The following is a 22,799-nucleotide window of genomic DNA, read 5'->3' on the forward strand; positions in this document are numbered from 1 at the left end:
ACCAGCCTTTTTCTAGGAACCCAGCAGGGTGTCTCCTTAAAGCAGAGAACCAATTGCCTCATTTGGGGAGGGGTGTTTAGGCGGGGAACTCAGGCTATGACCAAATCCCTCTCAGTTTATATCATGGTCAATAACCTTCTATAGGTGCATGCAGCAGCCTAGCCACTGGCAAGATAATATTCAGAATGATATTCTGAACGTCCAGACACCAGATATGACATATCTGGCTGTGACGGTTAAAGAGATATAGCTTTCTGCTCCCGGGTAGACGAAATCTAGGGGTGTAAGGTATCAGGTGACTTGACCTCTCTGAATATATGCTTTGTATTCTTGTACGTATTTCTTACGAGAAATTATGAAAGTGTATGGTCTCCAAATGAGATGTTTTACTGCTATCCCGGAATGCTTTTGAAGTCCAGTGACTGACGGGTTTATAGCTTTACGATCAGCTTCAGAGCAAGGAGTGGGACAGACACCCTGGCATCAGCTAATTGGGTTTACAACCATGAAGGGTATCCAGCTGTGCCCTGTGCACTCCTGAACTCAGCCACACCAGACCACCTGCCACTCAACAGAAAGGGAGGGGGCTGGTTTTGTAGTGAGAATGACACAAGATGGAGGATCTTTAGCAACATGGACGTCCGCGTCCATATTTGTGCGCACGATTGCTACAGTTAGCACTTCCGCCTGGCAGTACTAAGGTCATTGGTTTGAATCCCAACCATGTCACCACCTGCCTGGAGTTTGCATGTTCTCCCTGTGCCTGCGTGGGTTTCTTTCGGGTACTCCGGTTTCCTCCTACACTCCAAAGACATCCTGGCAGGTTAATTGGATCCTGTCTAAATTTTCCCTAGTATGTGTATGAATGAATGTAAGTTAGGGACCTTAGACTGTACACCCCTTGAGGGTTAGGGACTGATGTGAATGTACAACATATATGTAAAGCGCTGCATAAATTGACGGCGCTATCCAAGTATCTGAAATAAATAAATAAAATAATATCTATTGGGATGCAGTGGCTGCCTGGACACAGCCACTAATACCTATTGTACATCAGTGTGGGTGCTGGTGCATTTGGGTGTGTGTCCCTGAACTCACACTGTCTGCATTCTGGGATACACATCTGCACCCGCATGGATGTCAAATTGGGCGCAGTGGCTGTGTCTGTTCAGCTGCTGCATCCCAGTTGACATGAAAGGGACTGCCTGCATGCAGATGCACAGTCCTGTGCAGGCAAACACACCCCTTTGCTTGGCTGCATGCTTAAGTACATAAGAAAGTCCTTTTCGTGTCACAGTGCTCTGATCTACAGAGTTGAAATGCTGGTACCTCTAGGATTTGGGTGGTGAATAGTGAAGGTAAAGTAAAGGCATCAGAAAGCAAGCAGTGAGATAACATTTAGGAACAAGTGGTGGTTATATAATCATTTTTATGCCTATGAGGATCTGTAAAAACATAATTAACAGTTTTTGTAATATAGCTACACTATTTTTTTTTGTTGGGGGGGGGGGGGGGGATTTAAAATTATATATTTATTTCATAATTTAGAAAAACAACTTGAAATGCTAAATAATTATGAAATACTTATACTTTTCTATTAAGTACACCCTGTTATTTTTATTAACATGTGCCTACAAAGTCGACAATAGCCTGTCAGCCTGTAGGTCATATACGTATCTGACATTCCAATTGATACTTTACATAATAACATGATTAAGGGTTACATTCATACATCACAGGAAAGCACAACTGATCCAGCCCAGAAGTGGTAAACATGTGATTATTGGGACTTACCTGCAGGACAAATTAGAGTCAAACTGCCAATGTCTTTTGGATACTGAGCAGCGTATACCCCGGCCACACTACCACCCATCGATGTACCAACAAGATGGAAAGGCCTCTTGTTCAGGTTTATGCTCTCAACAAACTGTCAAGGAAGAAAACGTGTTATCCTAAATATGACACATTAGCTTAATGCAAATCGGTTTTGCCGGTAGTTTTCTGGGGGAGGCTCCGACACCACAGAACAACACAATTGTAAGTAGCAGCAGTTGAAGAACATGGATGAGACTCTATAAGAGGCAGACAAATGGTACAGGTAGAAAAGAGGAGTAGCCAAACACAGAACACGGGGAGAAGAGATAGAAGGCAGAGTAGGAGCTGATCTTTAACCAGGAGGAAAGATGAAGAGGAAGAGAAAGAGCTTATCATAGATTGGAGACTAAAGAGAGGAGGAAGAGTGGGAGCTTATTGAGGAAGCAGGAAAGAGAGCGGAAGCAGAGTGAGAGCTTATTGTGAACAGAGGGAAAGAGAGAGGAGGCAGAGTGGGAGCTTATTGAGGATGGCTGGAGGCAGATTGGGAGCTTATTGAGGATGGCTGGAGGCAGATTGGGAGCTTATTGAGGACGGTGGAGAGGCAGAGTGGGAGCTTACTGTGGACCATGGGAATAAGAGAGGAGGCAGAGTGAGAGCTCATTATGGACTAGATAAAAATGAGAGGAGGCAGAGTAAGAGCTGAGCATGTTAAGAAGTAGGTGCTATGCCAAGAAATAATCCCCACAAAAGGTGGAATGTCGGTGCTCTGGCTCTGTGTGTTTTCCCAGCAGAGATGCAACTGAATGATTAAGATTGGTATAGCTGGCACTCGTCTTCCCGAATAATAAACTTTATTGAACAAGTAAAATGTGCATATAAAATGGCTTACGCATTTTGGCAATAAGCCTTAGTCATAGCCATGACTAAGGCTTATTGCCGAAGTGCGTAAGCCATTCCAGAGCCAGGAAAAAGAGGGGAGACAGAGTGGCAGCTTTTCATAGACCAGGAAGAAAGGGCAGAGGTAGGAGTAAAGAAAGGAATATGGGGAAAAAAAGAAATGAGGCAAAGTGGAAGCTGATCATGGACTTTCTGAGGAAAGCAGAGGAAACAGAGTGGGAGCTGATTATAGATTTGGGGAGGAAGAGGAAGGTGAAAGAGCTGGAGTCAATCTTTGACTGGGGAAGACAAAGATGGAAGATGGGAGCTGATCATGGACTGGGGGGGGGGGGGGGGGAGGGAAGGCAAAGTGGGAGCTGATCATGGATCAGGAAAAAGAAAATAGACCAAATGGGAGCAGATTATGAATCAGGAAAGAGATGAGAGAGAAGGCAGAGTGTTTGCTGCTCATGGAATAGGAGGTAAAGAAAAAAAGGCCGAGTGGGAGCTGATCAAGGCTCTTAATTTATGTTAAGTACATGTAAAAGTGCATTAAAAATGATCTGTCAGAGAGGAATAACCCATGAAGATTTTGGAAACATTTTCATTCACCATTTCCCATTGACAAACAACAATTGCTTTAAAGTGTACCTGTCAGCTTTACTTACGTTACCCATAAACAATACAGTGTGGTCGATTGTGTGAGCACTATCTAGAAGCCAAATTTTTATTCTCTTTTTGGAAGTTGGTTGCATAACATTAATCCTTGAAATCCTTTTCTAATGACCCATGCACACGATAAGAAAATTTTGTGTCAATTTCCGTACGAGGAACAATCGCCAATTATCTGATAGTTAGTATTGTGCTTTCAATAGCCAATTCCGACTTTTCGGACAACAAAAACTGAGGGTGCAAGCTATAAAACTTTTATTGTACGTAAACACAATGTCCGATTTTCATTTAATGTGTACAGTAATCATATGGAAATAATTGAATAGAAAAAAAATGAGCGTGATCAGAAGCAAAGAAGGACCCTACACTTCCTCTTCTACTAGTACGTAGCTACATTTGCCTACTTTTTCCTTTGTCAGGCTAGCATTTTCTCACAAGTCAATACCATTCCGACTACATCATGATTTGCGCTTTTATGAAAAATCAGACATTTGGTCGTCCAATTTTCTCATTAAGCTTTAGAACTACAGAGGGTGGTGCCCAGAGCCAGGAAACACTTGGCCTGATGTTCTGAGTGATCAGATTTTGGGTTTTTAACAAAACATGAATACTGACATTCAAAGGGATTTCATAAACATGGTAGCTAGCTGGACAAAATGAATGCCAAATGTAGGCAATAAAAGAAGTACTTCTGAGCTGTATTTTCTAAATTAAGAGGTAAATCTTGATGGCTTGGAGCATACCTTTGAATTAGTAACATTTTCAGGTAATTAGGTTACAATGGTAGTACATTCAAAGATGAAATGATAATTATGACATTAATTCACAAGGATGTGTTTTGTTAAATTCATCACAACTTTGCCTGAGCTTTTTGATTCTATTAAGTGAAAGATGAAGCAGATGGAATGTAATCATCTTAGACGTGGCATGACAGGGAAGATTTTAATCTGGGAAGAATTAGGGAGCAGTGGCAGATCTGTAGAAGAGAATGTGACGTGTTTATCAGCAAGAGCAATTTATCAGAGTGCTGTTAATGTGATTTTGTTGTTCTTCCTCACATCAGATTTACATTCACAAATACATTTATGGAACAGTTACGTAGTTGTGTTGAAGCTGGCTTCAAGGTTGAGCAGAGCTTAGGGGCTCACCAGTCCTCTGTTTTTAAATATCACATCAGATGATAATATTTTAGAAAGCCACAAACTAATTCATAGCTGTGAGCACTGCTGTCATCAGGGGAGAATTCTGACCAAATAATTACATTAGTTAGGCATTGCATGTGATGATCTTCAAATGAATCCTACAAAATAAACTTCAGCTCATGTAGGGTTCAGTATGAAGTACGTTTCGCATTTCAAGCCTAAGTTTGCATCTCTTCAAGAGTAGCTCTCGTCCATGCCTTACATTTTAGTTTTAAATAGACTGAAGAAGGATTACAATCTATGTCAGATTTTTTACTGCTGTCTTCTTTCAAGTTGAAAATGGTTGTAAACCCTTACATATACCCAGAGAAGAGAATAGCCTCAGATGATACACAGAGATGATATGTAAGCTGTACCTGTTTATCTGCAGCCCTCTGTCTTGTACAGCCTTCTAAAGTATACACTTTACACAGAATTTCTGATTGTCAGAAGTTGGGGGGCTTTGATGTCACGCTCCACAGCACAGAGGGAACAGCTGTGGAATGGACACCCCCCTCATCACAGTCTCATAAGGAAACATGGACAGCTGAGGCTGTCTATCACAGGCTGTGTCCTGGAGCATCCTTCCCTTCCCCCTGGATCCCTTGGAGTCGGCATCAACTGTCAGAAGTGCAGATAGCAGAGGAAGGAGAAAGGAGACAGAAATCACACTAAGTGTTTTGGATTGAGGCATGTACACACTATAGAATGGTTTGCTTTGTTCATTTTTTTATTTCGGCAGTGTACAACCACTTTTCTCATTATACCTTGTCTCTGGAATAGCAGTCACCAGAGAAAAGTCTTCAATAAAAACACAGAGACAGCAATATAAACCTGAGATAGGTATTAACTCTTCCTCCTTCTATCCAAAAGTAAAATAAAAGGGCCTCCTACCTAGACATTTGTTCATGTGAATATTGTTGAAGGAGAAAATCATCTCATTTAATTGTTATAGTTTCAACAGAAATCACATTACTAAATAACTAGGTAACTGGCCCCAAAGTAGGCAAAAGAGGATACCCAGAACAGCATTTTGTCCTGGATAGAACTTTATGTTAGCCCATCTTAATTCACCAATCCAATCCACCGAGAATGGTAACTTTTAAACAAAGAGTGATGCATTTTCATGGACACAGATTCCCATGACAGGCCAGATAGTAGGTGTTCCTATGGAGGTGGTTCACATACATGCAATTAAACTGCACTGCGTTTTGACTGCATTTCTAAAAGGAGTCCTGTGAGAGTTTGGAGCGATACACTACAAACTCACAGCTCATAGAGTATAGTGACCTTCTGAGATGAGAGGAATGGGTTTTTGCATAGAAGAGGGAAAACAGAGGAGGAAAACAAGAAAAAAAATATTCTGAACCAATGGACTGCAGACATAGTACAGGAGATGACCAGAGACTGCGGACGTACTACAGGAGATGACCAGAGACTGCGGACGTACTACAGGAGATGACCAGAGAATGCGGACATACTACAGGAGATGACCAGAGACTGCGGATATACTACAGGAGATGACCAAAGACTGCGGACGTACTACAGGAGATGACCAGAGACTGCGGACGTACTACAGGGGATGACCAGAGACTGCGGACCTACTACAGGAGATGACCAGAGACTGCGGACATAGTACAGGAGATGACCAGAGACTGCGGACATAGTACAGGAGATGACCAGAGACTGCGGACATAGTACAGGAGATGACCAGAGACTGCGGACATAGTACAGGAGATGACCAGAGACTGCGGACATAGTACAGGAGATGACCAGAGACTGCGGACACAGTACAGGAGATGACCAGAGACTGTGGATACAGTACAGGAGATGACCAGAGACTGCAGACCTTTGGGGAGGGGGGGGGGGCGGGTACCCGAATTTGACAGGTACCCACTACTACTTCCGTGTAGATGTCCTCCCCCCTCCCTCCCCGTAGTATTGTGGGACATGCGATAGGTCCCTGAAGACTATGGGGCCATTCAGAAAGTGCAGCGCTTCTCACGCATGCACAGTGGGCACCCGGCTGTGAAGCGCAAGCTGTTACAGCCGGGTGCCGGCACTGAAGATGCCGGCGTGAGGGAGAGAAGACGGCCGGTGAAAGCGGAACACCACTGGACCGCGGGACAGGTAGGACCAAGGAGCGGGTTCTTCTGCACAGTAGAGCCAAGCGGCCGGCCCGGTATTCTGACACAGCAGCGGCGGGAATACCAGGCCAGCCGCTCCATATTCGCTCCATAAGACGCACACACATTTCCCCCCATTTTTGAGGGGGAAAAAGTGCGTCTTGTGGAGCGAAAAATACGGTATGTGTTTTGGGTACAATGGCCTTTTTACTTTCAAGATGAACAGTAAAATATAATCTCAGAATATAAGAATGTTCCAAAATCTTATAACCTAAAACAACATGAAACACCCCCTCCATCCACCCCAATCATTATTAGTTAATTCACCCTATTCCATTTACAGACATAACATAGTATAAGCAAGTACCTGGTGTATCCGGTTCACCTGTCCGATGACTGAGTAGTCATCGAAGGGTGAGCGCGTGGTACCTTCATGACCGGGTAGATCCACACAAATCAGATGCAAGTTCTTAGGAAGGAACTGTAAATAAACAGCATTTCTAAACGGACTATATTCACATCAGCAATATACAGTATATATACAGTACTGTGCATAAGTCATAGGCAGGTGTAAGAAATATTGTAAAATAAGAATTATTTCAGAAAAAGTGTTAGTTCCACTTATCAAAATGGAAAGTAAATGAGCAGAAGAGAAATCCAAACCAAACAAAAGTTTGGTGTGACCACACTTTGCCTTCAAAACAGCATCAATTCTTCTAGGTTGTACGCTCTAACAAGAAGGGCCCTCTGTTTCTTCTGGTACCAAATTGTATTAGAACTGTAATGTCTGCCTTAATTTTGCAAAGCGCTGCAAAAACTGTTGGTGCTTTAGAAATCCTGTATAATAGTAATAGGTGCACTTGTACTCTTGTTTTTGAAGGACCTCGGCAGGTAGGTTGTTCCAAACATCTTGGAGAACTAACCTCAGATCTTCTGTGGATGTAGGCTGCCTCAAATCCTTCTGTCTCTTCATGTAATCCCAAACAGACTCCATGATGTTGAGATCAGGGCTCTGTGGGGGCCAAACCATCACTTCCAGGACTCTTTACACTTTGTTCTTCTTTACACTGATGGTAGTTCTTAATGACATTAGCTGTATGTCTGGGGTTGTTGACCTGCTGTAGAATACATTTGGGGCCAATCATACGCATCCCCGATGGTATGGCATGATAGAGAAGTATCTGCTTGTATTTTTCAGCATTAAGGACACCATTGGTCCTGACCAATTCTCCAACTCTATTTGCAGACAGGCAGCCCCAAACTTGCAAGGATCCTCCACCATGCTTCACAGTTGCCTGCAGACACTCATTGCACTGCTCTCCAGCTCTTCACAAGCAAACTGCTGCCTGCTACAGCCAAATATTTCAAATTTTGATTCATCAGTCCAGAGCACCGACTGACATTTTTCTGCACCCAGTTCCTATGTTTTCTTGCATAGTGGAGTCACTTAGCCTTGTTTTCATGTCCTATGCACAAGGAAATATAACTGCAGCAGCTTTCATTTACCCCTCTACACCTGAATTGGTCTCTTCTAAAAGGGAAGAGCTTCAACACCTCTACGTAGTGTCAGAGCTGGGCCCCTTCCTCACACAACATCTCTACACCCAATCCTACTATTATCTGGCTCGACAGCCAGCAGAAATATGGTAGAGACATGAGGGTGCTGGCAATCTCCTTCACCACTAGGAACTGCTGGAACTTTGTATAGTCACCAGCACTTCATATAGCTAGGCACCAAATAGGAGAAGGAAAAAATGTTTCTTGAACTATATTGAGCCTTAGGACTCCTCTCCTAATTTTGAGGATTGGTTCTGCACCCCTTACCATGCTACTCTAGGCACTGGCCTGCAAGTACCATTACGATGAATAAAGCCCTGAATATAGGGAACTGGTCCACTTCTGCTTCACATATGGTTTATCAGGTTTTTTTTTTTTTTCAATCAACTCACTTCCAATATATAGCTATGAGCAATTAAATATTCCAATAAACAAGGTTAATGTCCTCTCTCACCTTGGCTATAGCCAGCCACATGTCCTTATGGGCAGAAAATCCATGTAACATAAGGATGGATGGTTTGGGCCCCGGTCTACCTCAACATGTGTAGCAGAATCTGTAGTTTCCATAGTTGGCAAATTTTACTTGCATTCCCAAGGCCCTGCGCCAGTACCTGAAACAAAGAACACGTGTCAGCACTGGAAATCACAATCAGACAAATTAAAGTGTCACTAAACCCAGGACCCCGCATCCACTATATCCGGTCTCCCACAGTACACAGAACATGGAAATGCAATTATTTTAGTAAATATAAACTGCTAAATACCTTTTCTCAGCAGTGAGAGCAGTCTTGTGACTTCTATCAGTGTCCAGCCAAGCACTAGCTAAAGCTTGTAGGAGAAGTTTAGTATAGGTCAAGTTTTTAGGGTGGAACATGTAGCATGTTCCAGCTCCTGCACCTTCTTTCCCCCCATCCACTCCCTCCATGTGACATCTGGCAGGGGATCCACTCCCTGCACCCGCTGTCACTTTTTAAAATTAGCAAGGCTATGTGGGGCTCCGCCCAAATAGCCACATCATTCATTCACAGTTTCCTGTAAGTGTTAATAAACCCAGGACCCCGCATTCACTATTTCTGGTCTTCCACAGTACACATCACATGGAAGTGCAACCATTTTAGTGAATATAAACTGCTAAATACCTTTTCTCATCAGCAGTTACAGCAGTCTTGTGACTTCCAGCAGTGTCCAGCCGAGCACATGTTAAAGCTTGTAGGAGTTTTCATTCTGCTCTAGGAGGATGCAAAACCCCTGACCTGTGCTGATTGGCCCTGTGCTGATCACATGCACTCTCCCAAAAAAAAAAAAAAAACCTCTCTAGCAATACACACCAAATTGAGCATGTGCAAAATGTCTGTCTTCTCAGGAGATAAGAGCAGGTTGCTTGAAAAAGAGGAGGAACAGAGAAGAAAGGGTCAAAGGGCCTTTTTACACAATGCGGAGGATTAACCCCTTAGGTTCCACAGTGAGTATAACAAGCATGCTTTACTGCATATACAGACTGATTTTACTGTTGTGGGTTTAGTAACACTTTAATGAAATCAAATCAATTTTAGGGCTGAGCTATAATGAGAACTATGCCTATGACTGTACATTGATCTTGTCAAACTGTTAAATCTGTTAAAATAAATACTCATTTGGTAGTTAATTATCAAGGAGATTCCGGTTAGTCTCTTGGCAGTTTGTTTCAGAGTGATGGGCTTCAGAATGGGCACAACATATGGCAAAATATTGACAGGCAGAAATAACATAAGAATAGTATACAGAATCATCATATGCCTCGATATAGAGACACAGTGCAGATCAAGGTATGGGGAGTCAATCCCTGGGGTCAGCCCCCTGACCATGTTTATTGTGGTTCTCGACATCCTGAGTCCTGGCTCCCAGGAACTTTAGCTTAGTTTATACCATGCAAAGGGCAACCATGTGGTTGTGTAAAACAAAAGGTAACCTAATGCACATCCAAATCACAACCTCAGTGCATAAAGGGTTAATTCCATAGAACCACAGATTGGTTTTCCTCAAGAAAGACCCAGGAATCATACTTCCATAAATAAATAGTAGGCAGCACTCCAAACAGCTAACGTTTTGATTTTCATATATTTAAGAATGAAAGCATAGTATAAAAAACAGACAAGTACATCATTGTACATAGACAGGGAGGAGATCCAGGTTAAAAGAGTGCAGGGAGAAGAGGCTGTGGGGACTGGTCTAGCAGTGCTTAGGAGCCTGCAGGAGCAGAGGGTCGGGTAGGTAAAACTGCTTTAACAACCCCCTAGACATAAACAAACAGTTAAAGTATAACTAGGCAAACCTTCTTTTAGTTTTTGCATAGAGTGGAGAGGGATTAGAACCCCTGTCAGTTTTCTATTGAAGTCTGTGTCCCAGTTAGGGAGATTCACCTTCTCTGTTTGTTCGGTTTATCAGTGAAAGTACAAGAAAATCTCAAATTTTGGGCTGTCCCCAGAAAAGTAACAGAGGGGAAATCTTCCAATGGGGACATTAGTTCTGGTGACCTGGAAGTCCCCAAGGAATTCCCTTAATTTGCAGGGATTTCCAATCACTTCTTGTTTGACAATGGGACAAGAAGTGAAGGGAAATCTCCCCAATGGGACACAGATGGCATAAAATAAACTGAGAGGGGTTAATTTTGGGCTGTCCCCAGAAAAGGAATAGAGGGGAAATCTTCCAATGGGGACATTAGTTCTGGTGACCTGGACGTCCCCAAGGAATTCCTTTAATTTGCAGGGATTTCCGATCACTTCCTGTCTGACAATGGGACAAGAAGTGAAGGGAAATCTCCTCAATGGGACACAGATGGCAAAAAATAAACTGAGAGGGGTTAATAACCTCCCTTACTCTATCTAAAATGTAAAATAGTGTTGCCTGTAGTTCTACTTGAACCTTTGCAGTGTGCTACAAGGGATGATTTCAAGTTTCCTGGAGTTCAGCCTTTAAGAGAACAGTCACCAGTGGGCGTTTGTAATCATCAGAATCACTACTTTTGGGCTCCAGGTACCATATACTAGTGTCCTATATTACAGTGCGTGCATTTTCATCTCACATTCAATAGCGCAGCCTTACCAATAATAAATCTTGATGAGAGCGGCGGGCCACAGGAAAAAGGAAGTCACAAAAGCCAAAATCGGGATCAGCAAAGTACCTCCAGCTATTAGGAACATATTCAGTACATCCAGGTCCATGGTCCTTAGACCTTGTGCGGAAAGAGAGGAAACAGACTTTAGTGTGAAATTCAGCAGTGACAGTACAGCACTTCTTCCAATATCCATACATCTGTGTGCAGAGAATCAGCGCAGGTGTCTATAGTTCTGTAGAACATGAAATGAATGGGCAGACATATAATTTTTATGACAGAAGAATCATGAACAGCTAATTCTCAGAGCAATCATCCAGCATTAAAAAAAACAACACTATTACTCCACACTAGATTTATTCTTATATTCCTTACTTGGGCACATTTAATTTCCAATTGTTCTGTATTTTTATTGACTTACAGAAATATTTGAACACCCTGCGATTTTGAAAGTTCTACCACTTAGAAATCATGGAGGGGTCTGAAATTTACATTGTAGGTGCATTCCCACTCAGAGACAGAATTTAAAAAAAAAAAATTCAGAAAATCACATACAATCATAAAAATCATACAATGCGATTTCCTGAATTTTTTTTTAAATTCTGTCTCTCAGAGTGGGAATGCACCTACAATGTGAATTTCAGACCCCTCCATGATTTCTAAGTGGGAGAACTTGCAAAATCGCAGGGTGTTCAAATACTTCTGTTCCTCACTGTACATTGTATTGTGAATCGTTATCTTTTAGTCCTCATGCACATTGGACGTTTTACAGCGGCTGTTTTTGGCTTTGAGGGTTTTTTTCTACAGCCAGTAAACCCCCAGCATGTTATCCTATGTGTCCATGCACGAATAGACTGTAAATCAATGTTGTCTGGCAGAGGTGTTTTTTGGCTGGAAAACCCCTCAGAACTAGTTGGTTTCTAGAAGAGTTTTTTAGCTATAAAAACGCTTTAACGCTGAAAAATAGTAAATCGTGGTAAACCAGCGTTTTTGGACTTTTTTTTTTACCACAAAAAATTTTTTGCGCGGTAAAAAAAACCTCTAAAAAAAATGCAAACACGAAAAAATACAGCAAAATGCCACTAAACGCTAAAAAACGTTTTTAAACATGACTTTACATACCAGCATTATTAAAACACCCAGTGTGCATGAGCCTAATAAATCCAATTTACAGAAACTTGAAACAAATCAGCACAGCCAAGAATTATAAGAAATTAAAGAACTACATATTCCAAAGTTGTCTCCGTGCTGAACCTTCATTTCTTAGCCACTGTACCTAGGCAAAGCCTTGTACACACGGGCCGAATGTCAGGTGGCATTGGCCGGTTCAATAGAAACTGGCCGACATTCGGCCTGTGTGTATGGCAGCCCGTCTGACAGAAGCCAGCCAATCGACCAGCTTCTGTCAAAGGGGCATGGTTGTGGGGGCCTGCGGGCAGGGGGCTTATCGGAATCTGGAATCCCCCTTTAACAAGGGGGCCCCCAGATCCCGGCCCCCCCATGTGCATGAGGTACATAGTACCGATACTCATTCACAAAAAGTGTAGTGTGCTAAAAAGACAGGACATAAAATAAATGTTATGTGCAATTAAACCATGGCAACATCTAATGTTTGTGTAGTATTATGTTCAGCAGACTGTGTTCTTCTATTGTTGTGACTTAGATGACGTTCAGAGCACATTTTATGCCCAACTCATGCAAAACTCCACGTAATCCCAAGGGGTTCACATACTTTTTCTTGCAACTGTACACTTATTGGTATTTTTACAAAAATATGTAGCAGAATACATTTTGGCCTAAATTTCTGAACAAACTTGACTTTTTTTTACGTGAATTTTTTTTTTTTATTGGATATGGTTTAGAGCAGAAAGTAAAAAATATTGTTTCCAAAATGTTGACGCAAAGTCTGCCATCACAACACTCTATGCCTAGGCAAGATATGGTTTTGAACAGAATGGACACATTTCAGCTTTTTTCCTTCTTTGCTGTTGAACTACAGAATCAGTCTTCAGGCACAAGAGCTTTTACTGTCCCCTCCATTACAGTCTGTCCGCTTTGCGTTGCAACACAAGATACTCTAATAAAAGCCAAGGATTTCTTTAGAGATGTAATCTGTGCTCTTGCTACAACCTCTTCCCCAGCATGTAATGGAGCTGGAAAGTGAATGTCCTGGGAGAGAAGCACACAGCCTCCCCCAGGTAGTTTAGTGCCCAGGACCGCAGACACTAGGCCATTGAGTAGAACACCATGAACAACAGGTTTCCCAAATCTTGTCTTCTTGGCAAACTCCTCATCCAGGTGCAGTGGGTTCGTATCCCCAGTAAGTTCAGAGAACAGGGCGACGTCCTTCTGAGTGAAGATCCTAAGGAGCTCAGCACTATCACCAACCCGCAGGTGTAAAGGCCGCCACAATGCAAAGTTGTACCATTTGTATGATGATAATGGACAGCTGGAAATACCAAGTATTGTTCCTCGGGTGACCAAGTTGCGGAACATTTTTCAAAATAGCTAGTCAAGGACTAGTTCTCTGCTGTTACCTGCCAGTGCCAACAAGAAGGGAGAAACCTATATATATAGAGAAAAAATAATACTTTATTTAATAATCAACATGAATCAATATGTTTGTATATTTTATAAACACTGCTTGCGTTTATAGTTTTATATGTAATTTTATATGCTTTTGAGACCTGTCATGCCAGGATGCAATATAATGCATACTGCAGGGGTGAACAAATGTAGATGAATTCCAGTCTGTCTAACCCAGGAGCCAGATACACTAACTAGAGTGGACCTCAAAAGGTTAGAGACATGGTCTACCTGGTTCCTGGGATTTGTTCAGCCCTGGCATTCTATGATGAAAAAAAAAAAAAAAACCTGATATGTTTGTGATGGACTGATCCCTTAATATTTAAATGCTACTTTATAGCTGCATATAAATACCAGGTATGCTTTCTTGCAAACATGAACTTGAACAGTAACAATAAATCTGTGGTGTGTTAGGTTTTGTTTCCATTCCAGAAGCTCAGAAGGATCACAGAACAAGTCTGTCCAGTTAGAAAGTTCACTGGCAGGAGCTTCTGATCTCAGACCTGCATGAAAACCCAGTGTTATTGTTCTGTACAGTGACAGCTTGTCAGATAGGTTTACCTGTAAAACACGCAAAGAGCACTCCTGGTTCTGCTTCACAAATCCACTGCAAGAAAAGAATGTCAACTTAATCAGACATGCAATAAACCATTGACAATACATAATATGGAGTTCTGAAAATACATTTACAATAGTGTGCTGCTAGCAAGTATAGAACTTTAAACTAATCACACAATTCTCCATAGATAAGATCTCATGCTTAGTATGTAAAGACTCCTTTTCAATGAAAGACGAGACCCCCTTGGATTGTGCAATTTTTAAATGTTGGGAAAACGATTCTAATCCTACCTCTTTGCATTAAAGCAGTCTCCTAACTTACTCATCTGCAATTAGAGGTTTGTTTACATACAGTGAGGAAAATAAGTATTTGATCCTCTGCAGAATTTTTAGGTTTGCCCACTTACAAAGAAATGAAGGGTCTATAGCTTTTATCGTAGGTGTGTTTTAAAAGATACAGGCAAAATATCAACCAAAATTCCAGAAAAAACACATGATACAAAACGTTATAAATTGAGTTGCAATTCAGTGAGTAAAATAAGTATTTGATCCCCTACCGACCAACAATAATTCTGGATCCCACAGACTAATCTGTGTACCACATGAGCACATAGCCAGTCATGTCAATTTAAGAAGGCACTCCCAACGACAACTTGTTATGTGTATAAAAGACACCTGTCCACAGAATCTCTTTCTTCCATTCAAACTCACCATTAAACCTAAAGAGCTGTCAAAGGACATCAGGGAAAAGATTGTAGAGCTGCGCAAGGCTGGAATGGGCTACAAGACCATTAGCAAGAAGCTTGGTGAGAAGGATACTACTGTTGGAGCAATTATTCACAAATGGAAGAAATACAAAATAACTATCAATCGCCCTCAGTGTGGAGCTCCATGCAAGCTTTCACCTCATGGGGTAAGGATGATCATGAAAAAAGTGAGGGATCAGCCCAGACCTATATGGGAGGAGCTTGTGAATGATCTCAAGGCAGTTGGGACCACAGTCACCAGACAAACCATTGGTAACACAATACGCCGTAATGAAATCCTGCAGTCCCCGCAAGGTCCCCCTCCTTAAGAAGACACATGTACAGGCCTGTCTGAAGTTTGCCAATGAACATCTAAATGATTCAGAGAAGGATTGGGACAAAGTACTGTGGTCAGATGAGACCAAAATTGAGCTCTTTTGCCATTAACTCAATTTGCGGTGTTTGGAGGAAGAAAAATGCTGACTGTGACCCCAAGAACACCGTCCCTACAGTCAAGCACAGAGGTAGAAACATTATGCTTTAGGGGACATTTCTCTACTAAAGATACAGGTTGACTTTGCTGCATTAAGTGGCTCAAGAAGAAGCACATTAAGGTCATGGAGTGGCCTAGCCAGACTCCAGACCTCAATCCTACAGAACATTTTTGGAGGGAGCTGAAACTTCAAGTTGCCAAGCGACAGCCATGAAACCTGAAGAGAAGATCTGTAAAGAAGAGTGGATCAAAATTCCTCCCGAGATGTGTGCAAACCTGGTAACCAACTAAAAGAAACATCTTACCTCAATGTGCTTGCCAACAAGGGTTTCTCCACCAAGTACTAAGTCATGTTTTGCTTGGGGATCAAATAGTTATTTTACTCGCTGAACTGCAGCTCAATTTATAACATTTGTATCATGTGATTTTTCTGGGTTTTTTTTATTGATATTCTGTCTCTATCATTTAAAACACACCCATAATAAAAATTATAGACCATTTCTTTGTAAGTGGCCAAACGTCAAATATCTGCAGGGGATCAAAGAATTATTTTCCCCACTGTATGTGTTTAGTTTTGCAAATAGTATAAGACCTTTTGAAAAAAATTGCAAATGTATGATCCTATGTGCTTGCTTTATAAAAAACATCCATCTTTAGAATTTTAGTTTACAGATCTATCCCCTATGGCAGAAATTCTCAACCAATGGAAAGTACTGATAGCCGAGACAAGCTGCAGCAATGAATCAATCAACTCTTTTCTAGCTTTTGTTTATTCGGCTGCGGCAGGAAAGAAGGAGGGGTAGGTCGGACCTCATAACTAAGGTTAAAAAGCACCTAAAACATGGGACAAAGTACTACGTGTACTTTGACTCACCTGGGAAGTGGTTCCCAACCACTGGGTGATGGCCTCCCTCCTCCCAAATTTCCAGCCAGCTGTAGATTGCCTAACCAAAATAGTGCCCTCTACCTCCCATAATAACCACCTCCTGTCCAGCTGTTGTATATAAACGTCTGGACGGTGGCAGTGCAGGGTCAGGTGGCCATTTATAAACAGCCTCCCTGCCCCCTGCTTGTGCCCGCTCCCTGGGAGCGCGCAGCACTGCAACCCGGTGCCCGCTGTGTCCTCCGGGTACAGTGGAATACCGATCGTCAGACGGGACCTCTGTGCAAGGTCCCGATCATGTGATCACTGATTGGCCAATCAGTAATCACATGGAGAGTAGTAAGCAAGATGTAATTTCTGACACCTCTGCTTACTATGTGTGAAATCTATGAATGATCACAGAGGTCACATGGTACAAGGCTATTCACAACAGCCTTGTACCATGTGACAAGCTGTGATCAATCACAGCTCACACAGTAGTTCTCAATGGCTGCAACAATGCAGCCAGAGAGAAGGAGAAATGTTTGCTTTTACAGCCTTTATGGGTGTAAAAGCAATCAGTGTAAAATAAAAAAAAAAATAAATAATCTTCATCACCCCCCCCCCCCACACACAAGTAGTACAGTGTCACCATGTTGACACTGTACTGCTAGGGTGACAGTATGTATATAAAAATAAATATAAGAAAATAAAATAAAAATGTAAAAAAAAAAATGTTTAAACATTATAATTTTTGGTTATAGACTAATTTGGGTTTTTTTTTTTTACTAAAGAGATAATGGAATAAATTTTGGTCAAGATTTATTATGAAATATTTATTTGCAAAATTTTATAAGAAAAACAATTTTTTTCAAAATTTTTGGACATTTTCATTTACATAGCAAAAAAAATAAAAATCCGAGCGGTGAATAAATACCATCAAAATAAAGCTTTATCTGTCTCAAAAAAATGCTAAAAAATTCATATGGGTACAGTGTTGCATGACCGCACAATTGTCATTCAAAGTGTGATAGCGCTGAAAGCTGAAAATTGGCCTGGACAGGAAGGGGGTAAAAGTGCCCGGACTGGAAGTGGTTTTAATATGACTTTTTTTTTGTACACAAAGTTGTCACTTTAATGATATATTGCTCGCACATGCCATGGGTATATGTGGAATAACACCCCAAAACACATTATTCTACTTCTTACAAGTATGGCCATACCACATGTGAGAGACATTTTGGCAGCCTAGCTACATACATGCCCCCAAAAACCAATGACCACCTCCAGGCTTTCAAAGGGCATATTTCCTCATAGTACAAATGACCCCTTTTGGAAAGTAGACACCCAAGGAATTTGATAAGAGGCATGGGGAGTATTTTACAGATAAAATGTTTGTCACCAGGGTTTTGAAAAAAAAAGAAAATGTTTTGTTTTCTTTCTTCATTTTTCAGAAACATGTGGCAACAAATTAGATCTGAAAAACACTCGCCATGCCTCTTAGCAAATACCTTACACATACATACATACATACACACACACTTCCTTTACACGTTCTTCACATACCTGCTGTTGATTCTCAATATTGCACACAACGTCTTATCATCATATTTTAACAAGTCCAAGGGACAAGAGGCTCCCACCTAGAAACAAAAACACAAAGAAAAGGATAACTCAGTGGACTGAATAGCAGAAATTGTCATGAACTAAACTGTATATAAAGGATTTTTTTTAGCTAGTGTAGGGAAAAGTTAAAACCTCTGTCATGTTTTTATTGAGGTCTCTGACTATGATAGGTAGATTCACCCCTCTGTCATGACAATAAATGAGCAAAAATCCAAAATGTAAGTGTTGTCTCCAGAGAAAGAGGTGAGGAAAAGTCTTCCAATGGGGACAGCTGTTCCTGTGGCAAATTTCTAAATGGAATTTCTGTTCCCTGAAATGGATTTCCTCTCACTTTCTGTTGCATTTCCAGGACAGGAAGTAATGTCCCCAGATGAGCAAATGCAGCAAAATAACTGCAAAGGGGTTTTAGCTCTTGATACTCTTTCCAAAACAAAAAGTGTTGGCTTTACATATTATGGCCAGGGATGAAATATTTTATTCATAGGGGCTCATTCATACGAGTGATCAGACCTCATCCGTATAAACCCAAACACTTATTAATTACACAGGTTCTGTGGCTGATTAAGGAGGCAATTAAACTCACATAGTGCCTTGTCTGCATTAAATAAGCCTCAGAACCGGTGTAATTAATAAGTGTTCGGGTTTAAAAGGATGAGGTGGCAACCCTAGATCAGACCCATCCTCCGATCTAAGCTGCTGCCTGCTGCGTGTTATCCAACTTGGAACTTCATACAGACAGCCCACAGAGGTGGATGCACGTGCAGCGGCTTCACAGACACAATCACATGTCATAATTTCACATGCAAGCAGGTGCATGGATCCGAATGCACAGGTTCTGTGTTCGTGCAGCTACTGCGTGTGAATCCACTTCTATGAGCTGCCTACATGCAGCTCTGAGGTGGATTCACGCACAGAAAATGAGTCCTTAGTGTCTGTCTATTAGTTGCTCTTTACACCAGTTAATAATGAGACAGGCAATTATAACCAATCACAGAAAAATAAGATAAAATCACAGGTAACAATGGAGTATTCTGCATGTCACAATCAGTTAAAAAGGAAACTACAATGCACCCTCAGGCAGTTCTCAATTTGAGTTAAAGTGGTTGTAAACCTCTGACATGAAATATGAACAACATATATCCTTCTATATTGTGTATTTGTATCACCCAGGGCACTAAGCGTAATTTCTTTTTGCTGCCTTGTTCCTCTATCTGCAGTCACTTGTGACAAGTTTTCCTGACCCCAAGAGAAAAAAGATGACAGGAGAGGGCACATCCTGTAACTGACAGCCTTGGCAATGTTCCTGTGTGCTGTGTGAAGGAGGGTGTGTGTCCCTTCCCTCTAATCGGCTTTGGAAACGCTTCTCACTGAGTGTAACTTCAGCTCCCCGACCCCTGTAATTCAGAGCTGAGAGATCCTGTGTAAATTCTGCACTTTGAATGGATTTAGAGGACAGATAGCTGTAGATAAACAGGTCCAACTTATGAAGGAGGATTTGTTTCATCTCTGTGTATCACCTGAGGCTAGTCACTTCACTGGGTATGTGAAAGGGCCAATTCACACCATAGAAACGCAGTCCAGATGCGCTTTTTCACCCTTTTTTCTCTTCAATTTAAATAGGGACATGTGCAATTCAGTGCACTTTTGGTGCATTCCAGTGCGTTTTACTGCGTTCCAATACAGTTCTGTGCAGGAAAAATGCAATCTGTTCTACTTTTTTTCTGCAACTGGAACTGCAAGCACTGATGTGAACTATGACATTGACAACCATATAACCTACTTTCTGTGTAATGTGGAGGCAGAAAAAAAGCAACTGAAATGCATGTAGTGTGAACTGGCCCTAAGGGTTTACAACCACTTCAATTGTTAAGAGGACCATTTTTACTATGAGTTCACATATTTACATGTGTTGTGCCTGCTGTGCCACATTTTTATGCTTTTTTTTCATGTACAGATAGGGTGGCCTCTGATAGAGTGGTTTACTGATTAGCATCCACATTGAAGAACCAAAAGGGATAAAGACAATTATTCACAAACAGAATCAGTTGTCGTGAATCATTCCAACTGAATGATAGTCTTGCACTGAATACAACTGTAAAGCTAAGTTCACATTTGTGTGATGTGGTAATGCATGAAAAAAAATCACATGAATTCCCGCAATGAACAAAAAGCGTGCATCCTTTTTGCAGGCACATAGCGACACCCCAACACACCTTGCTAAAATGTGTGTGATGTGTTTTGGTGCAGTGGGATTAAGGGGAAAAAAAGTCAACTTTCGCACATGAGAAGCCAAACAAAATGAATGTATACCCTAAATGTGATGCACCAAAATACAGAAACACCTGCATAGGCGTGAACAGAGCCCTACACACACTGCACTGAGACTATGCACTACTAGATCCATGGAAACGTGGCTGCTATGCTGTATGCTTGAAATCAATTAAAAAAAAATACTAAAATCAGAAAAGTGAAAATAATTCCAATGATGGGCTCATGCACACAGCTGATTTGGGCCGTACACTGCCCAGACCAACATAGTTCTGCGGAGGTAACACAGGTGTTCCAATCAGCAGTGGAAGGGCAGGAAACCTGTATAAATCAATAACAGGCTGACAAGGTCTGTATCTGTTTGCATGTAATTGCACATGGAGTGGTTATCTGCTGTTCGGGATGGATGTGCGCTCCAGGACATGGACATTCTGGGGTTGATTTACTAAAACTGGAGAGTGCAATACCTGGTGCAGCAGTGCACGGTAGCCAATCAGCTTCTAAATTCAGCTTGTTCAGTTAAGCTTTGACAAAAACCCTGGAAGCCGATTGGTCTCTATGCAGAGCTGCACCAGATTTTGTCCTCTTCAGTTGCAGTAAATCAACCCCTCTGTGTCTATAGGCACGGATCCATCCCTGCACACATGACTGCTTTATATGTAATTACATCTGAACACCAGTGAACAGTGTCAGCCTAGTCGGCTGTGTGCTTTTTTTTTACTAAAGAGCATAGGAAGTTATGGTGATGGGAGATTAACAATTTTGTCATGTAGGGATGTGAAGAAAAATTCTCAGTCTTCTATCCTGGTACTGGAAGCCATAAAAGTGGACAGTCCATGAAGATCAGACACAACCGGTACTTACCTCTCCATGCAATTCCTTTACAGCAGACACAATCAGTGATTTGTACTGAGCTGCAGTCAGCTTGACACCTTCACGCTGAAATACTCTGCAGACCAAACACAAGTATATCAGTAAGTACACAGAGCTCCTATAATTAGGGATGAACACGGGCGTGGTTGGATCCTAGCCTGAACCCAGGTCAGCAAGCCCATCAGGAACTGTTACCTGTACTGGGCTAATCATCTGCAGCTAAGGCATTCCCCACTCCACAGCCAGATGTATACACGCCCCTGGTATATGTGCAGCTGCAGGGAATTACTCGGCCACCGATGATTGGACCAGTACAGGCGACAGCTTCCTGGCAGGCTCGCTCCTTGGGTTCAGACTAGGATCCAAATATGGCCAAGTTCATCTATAATTATATTTAGTGTATTGTGCCTGAGCAACTCACAGCTGGATCTTCAGGTACTGATACTCAGAGGGGTTCTTCAGCACAGTCCTTTCACATGAAACTGGTTCCGATGGAACGGGTCGCCCTTCCATGTTTACACAATCCAGTTATTTCTAGGAATATAAATCACAGGAAAATAAAATGCTTCCATTTAGATATATAGGCTCCCTAATAGAAACTAGTGGAAGTGCCCAAACGTGCCCCCTATGCTCCTTCATCCAGAGTGGGGGCACTCTAATACAGGAGGTGTGTTACTGGCCAGATCACCTGGTGAAAACAGAGGGGGAAAAAAGACTAATTTAGCACATCTAGTGAATGGTAAGCTGCAATATATTTCATGTTTGGGGATAATACCACCTTATTGACAGCTGGCATTATACAGCCCACTTCCTGTGAGCCCAGGTTGTCATGGACACACCACCCTTAGGGTGCATCATCATTGCCAGTCCTGAGCTCACAGTACACAGGATGGCGCTCACATTAGATCACTTCCGGGGACCTGGAATCTTTCTTCCATGAACCTGACTCATCTGTACAGGAGAGCGGGCCGCACTGACATCCTCATCCTTCTCTCAGCTCAGTCATCTGGGAAGTACTGCAGCCAGCCAGAGCCAGGAGATGTGTATTGTAGGAGGAGGTCAGCCATGGCAGCCCCTGGCTTTCCTCTATCACATGTACACCAGCCTTTCTTCTCAGCTGTATAATCCAGACAACCTATAAGAATCACCATAACCCTCTGTACTCTGTATGTCCTACACCCCGGAGCCACTACACTCACCATCCCTCCACCTGGACACCTCTCACACCGAACACCAGAGGAAAGACAAACCTGCACATGGCTAACCAAACATGTCTGCACTGCCGGGGCAGCGAGTTCTCCAGGATCCAAGGCGACCGCCATATGTAAGAGGACCAAAGAACCATTCATATTGGCTGCAATGTCCTCCGCAAAATGGCTCCGAAATGGAGACAAAATAAGAACTACGCATGACCTCTATGGACTGTGTCCTGCGGGCGTAACTTTGTAAATTGTCCCCCTAGAAACTGT

General features: G+C 42.1%; 3 protein-coding genes across 5 annotated transcripts in view; all 3 read right to left on the minus strand.

Moving 5' to 3' along the window:
• The window catches only part of LOC149461188 (monoacylglycerol lipase abhd6-A-like), a 29,603-nt gene extending 17,809 nt beyond the window's left edge, over positions 1 to 11,794 (minus strand). Inside the window, 4 exon segments of the mRNA XM_089678793.1 lie at positions 1,795 to 1,927; positions 7,038 to 7,151; positions 8,682 to 8,838; positions 11,309 to 11,794. Coding sequence (XP_089534919.1) covers positions 1,795 to 1,927; positions 7,038 to 7,151; positions 8,682 to 8,838; positions 11,309 to 11,514 — 610 coding nt within the window. The 5' untranslated portion in view covers positions 11,515 to 11,794.
• A 1,343-nt stretch (positions 11,795 to 13,137) lies between these two features.
• LOC149461189 (hydroxyacyl-thioester dehydratase type 2, mitochondrial-like) lies at positions 13,138 to 13,814 on the minus strand. Its single transcript, XM_089678794.1, has one exon. The coding sequence runs from the start codon at positions 13,812 to 13,814 to the stop codon at positions 13,320 to 13,322; it is 495 nt and encodes a 164-aa protein (XP_089534920.1). The 3' UTR covers positions 13,138 to 13,319.
• On the minus strand, positions 13,745 to 22,707 carry LOC149461190 (ribonuclease P protein subunit p14-like). 3 transcript variants are annotated; one of them, XM_089678798.1, is made up of 6 exons: positions 22,581 to 22,707; positions 21,752 to 21,864; positions 21,322 to 21,406; positions 18,130 to 18,206; positions 14,466 to 14,511; positions 13,745 to 13,883 (listed from the first exon to the last, which is right to left on the minus strand). In XM_089678798.1, exons 2-6 carry the CDS (start codon positions 21,841 to 21,843, stop codon positions 13,827 to 13,829), a joined length of 357 nt encoding a protein of 118 aa, XP_089534924.1. In that variant the 5' UTR covers positions 21,844 to 21,864; positions 22,581 to 22,707; the 3' UTR covers positions 13,745 to 13,826. The 3 variants fall into 3 exon arrangements, with proteins under 3 accessions (XP_089534924.1, XP_089534921.1, XP_089534923.1); XM_089678795.1 differs by having other exon boundaries at positions 22,530 to 22,617; XM_089678797.1 differs by lacking the exon at positions 22,581 to 22,707 and adding an exon at positions 22,231 to 22,513.
• Between the last annotated feature and the right edge of the window lie 92 nt (positions 22,708 to 22,799).

The sequence above is a fragment of the Staurois parvus genome, unplaced genomic scaffold, assembly GCF_062004578.1.
Source record: "Staurois parvus isolate SC_StPar_1 unplaced genomic scaffold, SC_StPar_1.0 ptg000209l, whole genome shotgun sequence".
Classification (NCBI taxonomy): domain Eukaryota; kingdom Metazoa; phylum Chordata; class Amphibia; order Anura; family Ranidae; genus Staurois; species Staurois parvus.

Bases quoted from the DNA above. Each gene is read 5' to 3' on its own strand.
- LOC149461190 (XM_089678798.1), bottom strand. From the start codon at position 21,843: ATGGAAGGGCGACCCGTTCCATCGGAACCAGTTTCATGTGAAAGGACT. The intron at 21,407-21,751 runs GTGAGTTGCTCA...TTTGGTCTGCAG, and splicing joins CAGTACCTGAAGATCCAGCT to AGTATTTCAGCGTGAAGGTG. The intron at 18,207-21,321 runs GTAAGTACCGGT...TTTTGTTTCTAG, and splicing joins TAAAGGAATTGCATGGAGAG to GTGGGAGCCTCTTGTCCCTT.
- LOC149461189 (XM_089678794.1), bottom strand. From the start codon at position 13,814: ATGTTCCGCAACTTGGTCACCCGAGGAACAATACTTGGTATTTCCAGC.